Source organism: Lissotriton helveticus, chromosome 8 (genome assembly GCF_964261635.1).
Source record: "Lissotriton helveticus chromosome 8, aLisHel1.1, whole genome shotgun sequence".
Classification (NCBI taxonomy): domain Eukaryota; kingdom Metazoa; phylum Chordata; class Amphibia; order Caudata; family Salamandridae; genus Lissotriton; species Lissotriton helveticus.
In genome coordinates, this window is record NC_136069.1 from 1,602,035,773 (window position 1) to 1,602,049,114 (window position 13,342).

The following is a 13,342-nucleotide window of genomic DNA, read 5'->3' on the forward strand; positions in this document are numbered from 1 at the left end:
GGGAGGTGATGGCGAAGGTTGGGTAACTTGCTGCCGCCTGTGGCCCTGGGTGGGACGAAGCGGGGCACCCCTTCTGTAGCCACAAAAGGGGCGAAAAGCAGACTGCACTGGACGGGTGGAGAGGCCCAAGGACTTGGCCATAGCCCTTGAAGAGCTCTAGGGCATGGTCTGCTTTGTCCCCAAAAAGGCGACGGCCATCAAAGGGCATGTCCATCAAAGTGTTCTGGACATCCCCTGAGAAGCCAGTGGATCTCATCCAGGCGTAGCGACAAAGCGCTACCGGCGTTGAAATGGTCCTGGCCCAGAGAGTTCGAGGTGTCCAGCCCACAACGGATTGTAAACTTTGCTGCATCTCTCCCGGTGGCAACAGCCTGAGAGAACAGTGCCCGGGCCTCATCCGGACACTGAGACAGCACTTGTGCCACCGTTTCCCACACAGAGTGCGAATGACGGCCCAAGAGACATGCAGTGTTTACAGACCGCAGCCCTAAGCTTGCGGAAGAGAACATTTTCTTGCCAAGGTGGTCCAGCTTCTTAGATTCCCTTTCGGGTGGAGCGGTAGGGAAAATTGGGGTCGCCCGGGCCGGGCAGTGGCGTTGAGCTATCATCCTGTCCACGGGAGCCCCCGTGTTGGGCCTGGACCACATGCCCAAAAGGACGTCTGTAAGGGCCTCATTAAAAGGCAGCAGGGGCTCCGAAGAGCTCGCGGCCGGTTGAAGCACCTCTGTCAGGAGTTTAGTCCTGACCGCCATCGTAGGAAGCTCAAGGTTGAGAGCCTCGGCCACCCTACGCAACATCACTGGCTATGACACTCCCTCCTCCGTAGCCACGGTAGGAGGAGACACCATGCCAAGGTCAGGAGAGGTGTCAAGACCACTGGCATCCCCAGTTCCTCTTTCCAGTCCTGCTCAGTATCTAACTGGTCAGTTAAAGGGTCACCTGACCCCTCTCAGTTCTCCTTATCATCCTTAGGGTGCCCTTGTTGTTGAAAAGGGACCTGAGGAGCTAACAGGGGCACAAAAACCCATCTGGGCACAGGAGCCACCCCATGTCCACGTCGGTAAGGAGTCTGGACATGACGCTGGCGGGGGAGCCGACCGCGGTAATGGTGCTGTAAGAGACGGTGCCGGTGGAGGTGTAACGAGGTCAATTGGCGCAGATCCGGATCCAGGCCTGGATCCAAGGGGGGCCTGCGGCGCCAGAGCCACCGGCAATGAAGACCTAGGCCCCCCAACCAAGTCCGTGGGGCCTAAGGCGCGCCGGCCGGGTCGGTACGGCCAAAGATGGTATGCATCACCTCGTAGGCGGGGCGGGGGTCGCTCCGGGTCCCGGAAAGGGAGGGAAGCTCAGAGTCGACCCGTCTGGCTCCAGCACGGAGCCAGTGGAGTGGCAACACCCACGTGCCTCGTCGGATTGGCCGACTGACGAGGAGAAGTCAAAGAGCGACGATGCTTCTTTGACTTCTTATGCCTCGACTTACCCGACCCAGAGTGCGAAGACTTCGATGATTTTAAACCGGAATGGTGGTGGCTCCGCGACTGGTCCCTCTACCTTCCTCTCGACCGGGACCTTGAACGGCGCGGAGCAGACTGTCGGCGTTCAAGCAGCTTTCGGGACCATTCTCGCAAAGCCTTCGGCACCATCAACCGACAGTCGGAGCACGACTTGGGGTTGTGGCCGCGCTCCAGGCATAAGAGGCACACGCGGTGCGGATCCATCACTGACATCAGTCGGGTACAGGAACCGCAGGCCTTGAAGCCGGGCATCCCTCGTGCATCTGTTCGGAGTCAGAGACTCTAAACAAGAAGTCGACAAAACTCGAGAAAAATGTAGTAAAAAAATTACTGAGGTACTGCTCTTCCCGGTGAAGTTCCGTGGTTATCGGGACCGGACTCCATTTTGTTTGCATTGTTCATAACGCCATTTTGTGTTGCCCTCACGTAGGCCTTGGAAGTAAACAAACGAACAAAGTTGCATGGGCTTCGTTGTCCATGTACATATTAACTTGCCCTTTCTGACTTATGAGTGAACTGCAGGACGCTGACCTCTTCACCTGAAACTGACCCTTCACGAAGCCAATTTCCCTTGGTTTGATTCTTGTCTGAGATTGCCAATCAATGTTCAGGACCTCGTTAACTTTTAGTTTCCTTGCACATATCTTATCCTAATCAGCATCTGAATTGTTTCTTTCCTTACGACTTTTCATTACATGGGTAGTGCTTTCAATTATGGGTTTGTCCGGCTTGTGGAAATTGAATTTGGGACATTCCTAATTAACTTTTGGGTTGGGTTACTGTAAATTGGATTTTTGTTAATGTGATACTCAGTTAGAAAATGTGTCCTATTGGTCAGAATTTTGCGCAGTGGGTGTGCATTTATAATGACAATATTGTGTATAAATACTAATGTCTTGCTCTATGAAAATTGAACAGTTTCTTGAGTTGTACACCGTGTTGTATTGCTGAGATTACTGTTACTAGCTGCAGCCAATAAATTTGATCTCTGACGCCACCTAGAAGTATTCCGTGTCTCTGTTTGCCAAGACAGGAGAACCCGAAGACTTTGGGCGTGTCCCTGGTGCCGCTGGGTTCTAAAACCCGGTTCTTCACCGGATCTGCACTGGCTGGCACGGAAAAAGAAAGAACTGACGTCAGTGCGCGAGGTCGGCGCCTAAGTAGATGCCGCAATGTCATCCCGGTGACCATGATACAGACGACTGACGCGAAGCCGACCAACGCCACATTCTGACACGCAGAGGTACTGCTGATGAAAAAACTTTCCGGATCCAGTCTAAAGCCTGGGGGTAATTCTAAGGTAAGGAATCTATCACTATGTGTTTCTTTCAGATTCAACTTTTAACATGAAAAGTACGTACATACTGTCAAACAGAAATAATACAACACTTTTTTGACATCAATGTTATCTGATCAAGCCTTCTGCATAGTTATATCCCTACATCTGTCATATCCAAAACAGTCTGCCCAAAACCAATGCCCAGAACAAGTAAAATAGTATAAACCCACCCAGACAGCAGTGTACTGTCATTCCTTTTTCTGTTTTACCTTAAGTGCACAATGAAGGGCGTAAAAAAAGTGAAAAAAACGATTCAATAGAACGCGAAGAAAACTGACAAAATTCACATTAAATAAAACTAATACTTCTTAGGGAAAATGTAACATCTCATACTCTGGGTAACAGTAGATGTTAAGCAGTTCCATAATCACCTGTCTGTTGTTCGTAATGCATAAAGCAAGCTCTTACTTACTGTGCATTTGTGATGTGTAAAAGAACAAAAATCGCCCATTGCCACAGTCCCGCATTCTCCAGTTGGGCAGCGTAACTGGCATGCAGCACTCCCTGGCTTTGCTCTGATAAATGGGTATAGTTCAAGGCCTGTAGTACTGTCCACAAGTGCCAACTGAGGCGGTAGTCCAGGGGATCAGAAGTCACGCTGCTAGGATCAAGCAACTGATAGAGCTCATAATGCCTACAAAAAATAAAATAGAAACAACATTTTCATTACATTGTGGCTCATGCCTGGCTAACCACCAGGAGTGTGATCGAGTAATCAGTAACAGAAATAAACATCTACTTACCTATGCTAACAGCATTGCTGTTTGATATTCTACATTCACAGGCAGTGCATTGTTATGACATTTAGTGGTTGGGCTCAGAAAAGTTTCTTGGATTTGAACAAGTTAGTTACCTTTGATAACGCTGTATCTGGTAGAGACAGGATCTAGTCGCAGATTCTTTACTTCAAATCCTCTCCAGGTGCCAGAGTGGATCCAGATACTTTTCTTTCCCCACAGCACATCAGCGGAGTCCATATAATTCCCTCGTCGACACGCTAAGGAAAATGCTACTTACCAGAATGCATCTGTTCTTGGCATGTAGAGCTGCAGAGTTGTACACTTAGCATTAGATCGCCACCTGGGGTTGGGCTCGATGATTGCAGGTTGTTGTCTTCTTGGAAGAAGTCTTTGTTAGTCCCGAGATAGATGACTCCTCCCTTGGACAATACTGCGCATGCTTGAAAAATGGAGCCACAGATAGAAACTACCTATTGGAACAGTGTGCCAAGATCACAGACACCATGTGTCACATCCATACTGAATCAAAATTTCAATAACAGCCAACAAATGCAAGAGACCGAAAACAACCCAGGGCAGAAAGCAGGAACAGCAATGTCCTATCATCCTCCAACGAGATAGACATGGCCTCCAAGAATACAACCGTACAGGACGGAGAAGTATCCAGATATGAAACTGGAAGAACCTGTGACACAACAAGGATATCCGCAAAGAGGAATATCCCATATCAGGCTCAGAAAGAAAAAAAAGAAAGACAGAAACCATACACCGAAAACCATGGGAGCAGAATGTAGGTTAATCAGACACGTCACTGCCCAAGGAATTGAACAGGAGAAACAAGAAAGTTTTGATTCCCAACGGCATCTGACCCATGCATATAATGTAGCAATAACTGTGCACGAAACCACAGGACAAACAAAATAACTAACTATGTTAGGAGAAAACATCCATGTCAAGAAGGAAACACCCATAAATGACCTAACAAGGCCATAAGAGATCGTGGAAGGAGGAGTTTCTGTCCTGTAACTCCAGTTCTGTAGTAGGGGTATCTCTGTTATAGTCATAATCTAGTGAATAGTCCCGCTCATGTGCGTGGACCCCGGAGCAATCAAAAATAATCTCTTAAGGTGTCGAAAAATGCAGAACTGCACAGACACCTAAGGGAGAATTTAAAGACAGATAATGCAGCCTATATCCACAGGCTACACTGTCCAGTACTTCAACTAGAAATTCCACCAAAAATTCACAAACAGCAAAGCCTGTCCAGATTTCCCTTGCTTTAACAGCAAAAACCCTCTGGAATGAGAGAGAGGAAGAAATGGACAAACAAGCCCCATAGGCTGCAATTATGTGGGTCAGAACAGGATACTGTGCCTTTAAGAGAACCTTCCAGAACTTCACAGTATCCCAGAATGCACTGCAGGTCCCTTTTACTTTCAGTTCTTTTTGAAGGCGTAACACGCCAGACCTGTAGCATTCCGTACACGAATATCTCTCTCCACCGGGGAGGAGGGCGGGCGCTTATGACTAGAACAGAGATACCCCTACTACAGAACTGGAGTTACTGGACAGAAACTACTCCTTCTGTAGTAGGGGATCTCTGTGTATAGTCATAATCTAGTGAATAGAATGGCAAGCCCATCCCCACACCAAAGCGGCGGTGGAGAACAGAGAAAAAATACCACTATTGTGCGAACAGATTTCGCAGCGAAGCCTGCCCAACCTGAGCGTTAACCCTGGCATCAGTGTCCAGGCAGTAATGCTTAGCAAAGGTATGAACCGACTTCCAAGTGGCCGCCTTGCAGATTTCTGCAATTGGAACATTACGGAGCAAAGCAGTCGTGGCAGCTTTGCCCCTGGTGGAATGAGCCTTAGGCTTACACCCCAAGGTCTTATTAGCTTTTTGGTAACACAATTGTATACAGGACACAATTCACCTAGAGATGGACTGTGTAGAGGTAGCAAGACCCGTCCTGACTGGTCCATAATTGATAAACAATTGGTCTGACCTACGAATATCCTTAGTTTTATCCAGATACAATTTCAACACCCTCCTAACATCCAGGGAATTCAGGGACCTTTCCGCTGGAGAGGAAGGGTTCTGAAAAAACATAGGCAAAGTTATGGTCTGGTTAACATGAAAGTCAGATATAACTTTAGGAAGAAATTTAGGGTGAGTACGCATAACAACCTTAGCAGCATGAAATACAGTATAAGGTTCTTGGCAACACAACACCTGAATTTCACTCACCCTGCGGGCCGATGTAATGGCCACGAGGAACGCCTCATTCCAGGACAGGTGCTGCAACGAAGCCTTATGAATAGGTTCAAAAGGCTCCTTCATCAATCTGGACAGCACCAGATTAAATTCCCATGAAGGCGAAGGAAGCCGGACAGGAGGGAACACTTTCTTCAAGCCTTCCAAAAAATCTTTGATCACAGGGATCTGAAAGAAGGAAGTCTGTGAAGGGCATTTCCTGTAGGCAGTCAAAGCAGCCAGATGAACCTTAATGGAATGGACATTAAGGCCAGACTGCGCCAGATGTAGAAGATATGGAAGGATGACATCTTCCTTACATGTCGTCGGATCATAGTTCTTGGACTTGCACCAGATGCAAAATCTCTTCCACTTGTAAGCATAAGAAGTCCTAGTGGAAGGTCGCTTAGCCTCCTTCAGTATGTCCATGCAATCTTCAGGTAGATTCAGATGGCCATATTGCACTATTTCAGGAGCCTTGCCGCCAAACTCAAAGACGAGAGATTGGGGTGTAACATCTGCCCCCCGAACTTCGTGAGAAGGTCCGGCCTGCACGGCAACCGTACGTGAGGAAGGAGAGACCGGTGAAGAAGGTCCGTGAACCACCACTGTCTGGGCCATTCCGGGGCAATCAGGATCATCCGCGCCCTGGACTGGGACAGTTTGATGAGCACCGCAGGAATCAGGGGAATGGGTGGAAAAGCGTACAGAAAGCTGTCCGACCAGTTGATCCATAACGCATTCCCCAGCGTCCGTGGCTGGTAGTACCTGGAGGCGAAGTCTCGGCATTTGCTGTTTTCGGCGGTGCGAACAGATCTACGTCTGGAGTCCCCCACCTTGCGAAGACTTCTCCTAGTACTTCGTTGTTTATGAACCATTCGTGGTTTTCCTGAATCAGTCTGCTCAGTGCGTCTGCCTGAACATTCTGCACACCTGGTAGATGGGTGGCCGTTATTGTCAGTCCTCTGGCCAGAAGCCAGTGCCAGATCGCCTGCGACAGAGTGCGCGATCTCGACCCCCCTGCTTGTTGAGGTAATACATCGTGGTCGTATTGTCCGTCTGAACAAGCAAACAGCTGGTCCGGAAGGACGGAAGAAAGGCCTTCAGCGTCAAGTGAACAGCTCTGAGTTCCAGGAAATTGATGTGGTACGTGGACTCCGTCTGGGACCACGTCCTTTGAATCTGTAAGTCTCCGGAGTGCGCTCCCCAGCCGTGGAGAGACGCATCCGTCACGATAGTCTGCGTGGGAATGTCCTTGTGGAAGGGAACCCCTCTCAGGAGAATCTCCGCCGAACACCACCACTTCAGAGACTGAAGAGCATGTCGAGACAGTCGTATGCTGTCGTCCCACGACCCTTTCCACTGATCCCACTGATCCTCCAAGCACTCCTGCAATGGTCTCATGTGCAGGCGTGAGGAAGATACAAGAGGCCATCGATCCCAGTAGAGAAGACACCGTCCTCACTGTTGTAGATGGAGTGGTCATAAGAGCCTGAGCCTTCCGAAGGAGTGATAATCGTCGCTCCTCCGAAGGAGACACGCTTGCTGACAGCGCATTGATTGAGGCTCCCAAGAACTGGATGCACTGGACCGGAGTCGGGACAGACTTGGACATGCTGATGTGCAACCCCAGCTTGTTCAAGAGAACGCACGTCTTCTGGAAGTGTGCTTGAGCTTCCGAGAAGGAGGAGGCCTTGATCAACCAATCGTCCAGGTAAGGGTAGACAAACACCTTGTTCTTCCTTAGGTGTGCGGCTATCACTGCCATGCACTTCAAGAATGTCCTGGGCGCAGACTTCAGTCCGAATGGCAGTACTGATAATGATTGGCGCCGACTTGGAATCGCAGGAACTTCCTGTGTATGTGTGCAATGGGCACATGGAAGTATGCATCCTGTAGGTCTAGGGCACACAGCCAGTCCCCCCGTTGCAGCTGAGGATAAATCTGATGCAACGACAGCATGCAAAACTTCTCTCTGTGAATCCACTTGTTTGCTTGTCGCAAATCCAGAATGGGCCTGAACTCGTTCTTGTCCTTTCTGCGAACGAGGAAGAACCGGGAGTACATACCTCTTCCTCTTTGAGATAGAGGTACGTCTTCTATCGTCCTTTTCCTTAACAGGATATCGGCCTCCGCCTGGAGCTCGTTCAGGTGAAACTGCGAGCTGACTGGAGGAATTGATGGAGGTGGGCTGGTGAACCGAAGACTGTATCCATTGCAAACAATATTCAGCACCCACTTATCCCGAGTAATTTTTCTCCACTCTGCCAGAAAAAATTGAACGCTTCCCCCCACCGGAGCGGGTAACTGATGTAGGGGAAGTAACAGCTCAGGGTCGAGACCCGGTCACGCCCTTGTTCGTTGTAGAGGACTGCTGACCTCCTCTACCCCTTTGGCGCTTCTGGAAGGGCCTCCGGAACTGCTGCTGTTGCTGCTGTCCCGAAGCCTGTCCTCGCCCTCTGCCCTGCGCCTCATGCCGTATCTGGAACGGGCGGTAGGCTTTCTTATCTTTGGGCTTTTCCAAGCCCACAGCCGTCAGAGTCTCGGCCTCCGCCTTCATGCGGGCCATCTCATCATCTGCATGTTTCCCGAACAGGGTCTCCCCCGAAAAGGGCAGATTAGCCACTCGCTGCTGGGCCTCCGGCTTGAGTGATGTGAGCCTGAGCCAAGCATGGCGTCGCTGGTTGATCCCATGACAATAACCATGGGCCGCCAAAAGAGAACCATCAGCAGCCGCGCTGATGACCTGGTTCGAAACCAGCATCCCTTCCTTCTGGATTTCGAGGAAATCCTCCCTCTTATCTCGTGGCAGGAGTTCCGTGAACTGCTGGAGGGATTCCCACAGGGAACGATCATACCGCCCCAGCAAAGCCGTATCGCTAGCGGTCTTCATGGCCGTAGCCGCCGTCCCACAGGCCTTCCTGCCATTTGAGTCGATCCAGCGGCTCTCCTTATGCGGAGGCACGGTAGAAGACGGAGAGGTAGAATGTTGTTTTCTGGCTGCCGTCACTATAACGGAGTCCGGAACAGGATCCATCCTCAGAAAAGCCGGGTCGGAATCCTGGGCCCTGTACTTCTTAAGAAGACAGGATGGAGCGGCTCTCGTCACTGCAGGCGTGAGGAACAGCTCCTCTGCTGGCTCTACCAAGCCTGGCACGAGCGGTAGTAGAGGGCGAGACAAATGCTTCTTGTGAAGTGTCTCAAAAATCACGGACGTCGCAGGTGTTGGAGCCGTCACCGTGATTCCCAATTTCGCTGCACCCCTCAGGAGAACATCCTGGAACGTGCGGATGTCATCCACGGGAGACACCCTCGTCCCCGGGGAGTCTGATAAGGTCGGGGAGTAGGACCTGGTCCTGGAAGAGTCCGTTTGGGACCGTGATCCGCGTCTCCTATGCGCCGTCTTGACCTCGTAGAGGATCTGTGACGACTGCGCGACCTCCCTCTCCGTCCGGAGCGGGAGCGCAACTTTCTTGGCTTCGGTCGCCCTGCCGGTTCCACCGGGGCGGGAGACTTTGGCTTGGATGGGGCCCTCGGCCGAGGCGTCCCCTTCGGAGGAGTCGGATACCTGGGCAGGGACATCGACCTCGGAGGAAGCGGGAGAGGCTTGTCCACCGGCAGCTGAGGTTGAGGCTGCGGCTGAGGCTGAAGCCGAGGTGGTAGAGGTGGAAGAGGAGGCGGGGTAGGGACCCGCGGAGGAAGACCTCTCGGTAAAGGAGGAGGAGGAGGAGGCGTTACTGTCCTCGGCCTCGGAGGGGTATACACAACGGAGTACACCGAGCCCGGTGACCCGCCCTCCTTATCAGGTTGGGATGTGGGAGAGTCTCTCCTAGGCACTTGACGCCTGCCAGACTGACTCCTGGCGCCCAAACTCCTTCTGCGCCGTTCCTGCGTCGAAGAACGGCGACCCGACGGTGAGCATCGGCCACTCGCTGCGCTTCGACGGCGAACGCCTGTCCCTCGACGCCGAACGCTTCCGCCTCGACGGCAACCTCCATCGCCTCAACGTCTATCTCCGTCGCTTCGACGGCCTCCTGTGCCTCGACGGCGATCTCTTGTGCCTCGACGGCGATCGCCCCCTCGATGTCGAGGATCCCCTCGACGACGACCTTCTCCTCTTCGCCGACGGCGAACGACGGTATCGCCTCGACGGCGAGCGCCAACGCCGAGCCACCTCTCTACGTCGAGTCCTCGACGACGACGCCGCCGACGAAATAGTCACCGGTGATCTCGACGGCGGCCTGTTCAGATCCCTCGACGTCGAACGTCGACGCCGCTTCGACCCAGAGCCCTGGGGAGACGGGGAAAAGACTGTAGTCATCCCTCTCGACGCCGTCATCGGTGCAATCGACGCCGACGGAGAATGGGGACGCTTGCTGAACTTCCTGCCTCTGGGGAGTCCCCCAGAGGCCTCAGCACTGGCAGATGGAGCCTGCCCAGACCCACCTCGTGCTTGCAGTCTTCTCTCCTCCATGCCTTGGAGCATGATCTTCTTTCTGTCTCTCAGGGTCCTGGTAGTAAATCCCTGGCAAATCTCACACTCCTCTGGGGTATGAGAGGAGGGAAGGCAGAGGATACACACTTCGTGTGGGTCAGTCTTGGCCTTCTTCCTGGAACACTCCGGCATTTGTCAAATAATGCTGGCATATTCGACAAAAAGACTGCCCCAAAAGCACACCAGAGAAGAAATAACCAAAGTACTTTGAAAAAAGCACCAAAAACACTTGAAAAAGTGAGAAAATCACAAAACAAATCCCAAAAGGGAAAGCTCAATGCTCCAGGATCCTGCTAGCAGGAGCCGGAAAAAAGAACTGAAAGTAAAAGGGATCTGCAGTGCGTTCTGGGATACTGTGAAGTTCTGGAAGGTTCTCTTAAAGGCACAGTATCCTGTTATGAGCCACATAATGGCAACCTATGGGGCTTGTCTGTCCATTTCTTCCTCTCTATCATTCCAGAGAGTTTTTGCTGTTAAAGCAAGGAAAATCTGGACAGGCTTTGCTGTTTGTGGATTTTTGGTGGAATTTCTAGTTGAAGTACTGGACAGTGTAGCCTGTGGATATAGGCTGCATTATCTGTCTTTAAATTCTCTCTTAAGTGTCTGTGCAGTTCTGCATTTTTCGACACCTTAAGAGATTATTTTTGATTGCTCCGGGGTCCACGCACATGGCCGGGACTATTCACTAGATTATGACTTCACACAGAGATCCCCTACTACAGAACTAATCTAGCAGATTAAACAGGTCCTGTGGATCACAACCTCTAAAAAGCAAGCATGTGCAATGCAATAGGTCTCGTATTACTGATAGTTTGAGGTACTGGCTTTGCAAATAATAATGCAACACCAATAGCTCATACCTTCAGTAATGCCAGACCTACTGCATTGCAAATGCTTGCATAGTGAACCAGGAACCAGCATTGTATTTCTCGGTGCAGTACCGCAAGCTGCTCCTAGATGTCCCTAGTGATCAAAGTACTAGCACTGCATGTCTAGGTGCAGTAATGCAAGCTGCTCCTAGAGGTCCCTAGTGAGCAGTTTTGAGAAGTTGTTGCTGCTACATTAAAAAGTAGAATTAGTAGATGTAATTCGTCATTTCACTTCAAGGCTTTGATAAGTGGGCCAGGAGTTTTGGGTTGTGGTTAGACCGGTATTTAAATAATTTCACCACCCTCTAAGTGACACATGCCCATTGTTGGAAAACTAGGCATTCGTTGTGAGGCCTGCACAAATAAGGGGTCTACATTTGCCCTTCACTGGGAACAAAACACCCCATTGTAGTGCTTGACTCTCATAGGGTAGCATTGCAGAGCAGTCTAAGGCTAACTCAAGGGAGGTGGCGAGGGCTAGTAATCGCCATTTACAGGTACGCAGAAATAACACTCAATAACGGATTGTCCAATCTGTACTTTTCTTTATAAAAAGGAAGAGTTCATTTCTACTCAATACTATGCATCAATTTACAAATATGCATAAGCTGTTGGAAATACCTCTTGACATTGCGTAAACATTCCCAACCCTCCCGCAGGAGGAGGGGAGGGTCTAGTACCACCACTCACATGAATGAACATAATTTTGCCCCCAAATGCAACGGGTTGACCATAATCTGGAGTGAGGGCCCTTCCCACTGGCATCACCACAGTGGTGGCCCACCCCATTATTTCATCAAACATTTATAATGGGAACACCTGCCATAGTGACTCATAAGCCTGACTGAGAGCATCTCATACTGACCATACAGCTTACACACTTAAATCACAGTGGCTGACAGTCTGGTTGTTCAACTTACACAGTAGCAAGAATACATGTTTAGGCACCACTTAGAATGACAGGTACTTATCATATCCGATAACATGCATAATGCAAGTCAATCACAGCCCCTAAAAGGCATCACTTCTATAATCACATGATTCTGCAATTAAAATCAGGAACCCTGGCAGGAATGCCTAGCAAAATATTTCCAAATTACTCATTTCACATATTGCATGTGACTTCCAGTCCCCAAACGGAACAACTATGTAAAAGCACCACCAGAGCAAAACACCACCCCTTCCCCCCCAGGGGATGTCCCCAGGAAGGCAATCCATGTTCAGCCTCTCATACCTCAGTGTAGTCCTAAGCATCAGCTCCTAGTTGAAGAACACAAGTTCCACCATTACGTAGGCTTGAAAACATGAATGAACACTTTTGAGGCGTCATTTCCTTTAAGTCCCCCAGAGACTGAGGGTGGGGACTTTTCACTTTTGTGCAAGGGGTCTGCGTTGCTCCTGCAGCTCCCCCTGCACCTTTGCAAACAAATGGCGATGGCCCCATCATCCTGGGGCCAACACACATCGAAACAAGCCGGTTTTCCTGCAGGCTTCACCATGCCCTGCAAGGCATTATGGGGCACTTTCCGGAGATGCGTGAATACTTGAGCAGCGGCTCTCTCGCTACTCTGGGGAGAGCCGCGGTGCCTTTGATGGCGGCTTCACGCTGCATCCACTTTCTCTGGGGTCCTGACCCACCGGGGCTCCACGCATCATGGTGAGTTGGAGAGCAGCTCTGGGCGCCCACTTATGGCTACTCTCGTCAGCTCCCAGACTGGCTAGCACCCTTGTGTGCTGCTGTGGGAGCCTGCTCTTCATTCTGGACAGATGCGGATGATGCAGATGGTTGGACAGGGCCTCATGGGAGTGAAACAGAACTCCCCGTGCTTCTTCATGCGGTGGAGGAGTGTGATGGTACCCCCCCTTCTCTCTGGCACTGGGCCCAGTAAAGGGTCCTGGGCCCCACCCACCTTCACAGGGAGCGCAATGGCGCTCCCCGACTTCTGCATCTTTGGGGCACCGAGATAGGTTCTCAGCGGGCACCAGGAATCTCTTCACGGGGGTGCAAAGGCACTCCACGGCTTCGTCTTCAGTGAGGCCCGGAGTTGGGAGGTAATGGGCTGCGCAAACCCTTACACGGATGCACAGGTGTCTACATGTAACCAGTCCGGTGCCCCTTACCCTGGCT

At 50.9% G+C, this 13,342-nt stretch overlaps 1 protein-coding gene across 1 annotated transcript in view; it reads right to left on the reverse strand.

Moving 5' to 3' along the window:
* The window catches only part of NUP98 (nucleoporin 98 and 96 precursor), an 853,605-nt gene that overhangs the window by 157,438 nt on the left and 682,825 nt on the right, over positions 1 to 13,342 (reverse strand). Inside the window, 1 exon segment of the mRNA XM_078658655.1 lies at positions 3,266 to 3,487. Within this exon segment, the coding sequence (XP_078514781.1) occupies positions 3,266 to 3,487 (222 nt within the window).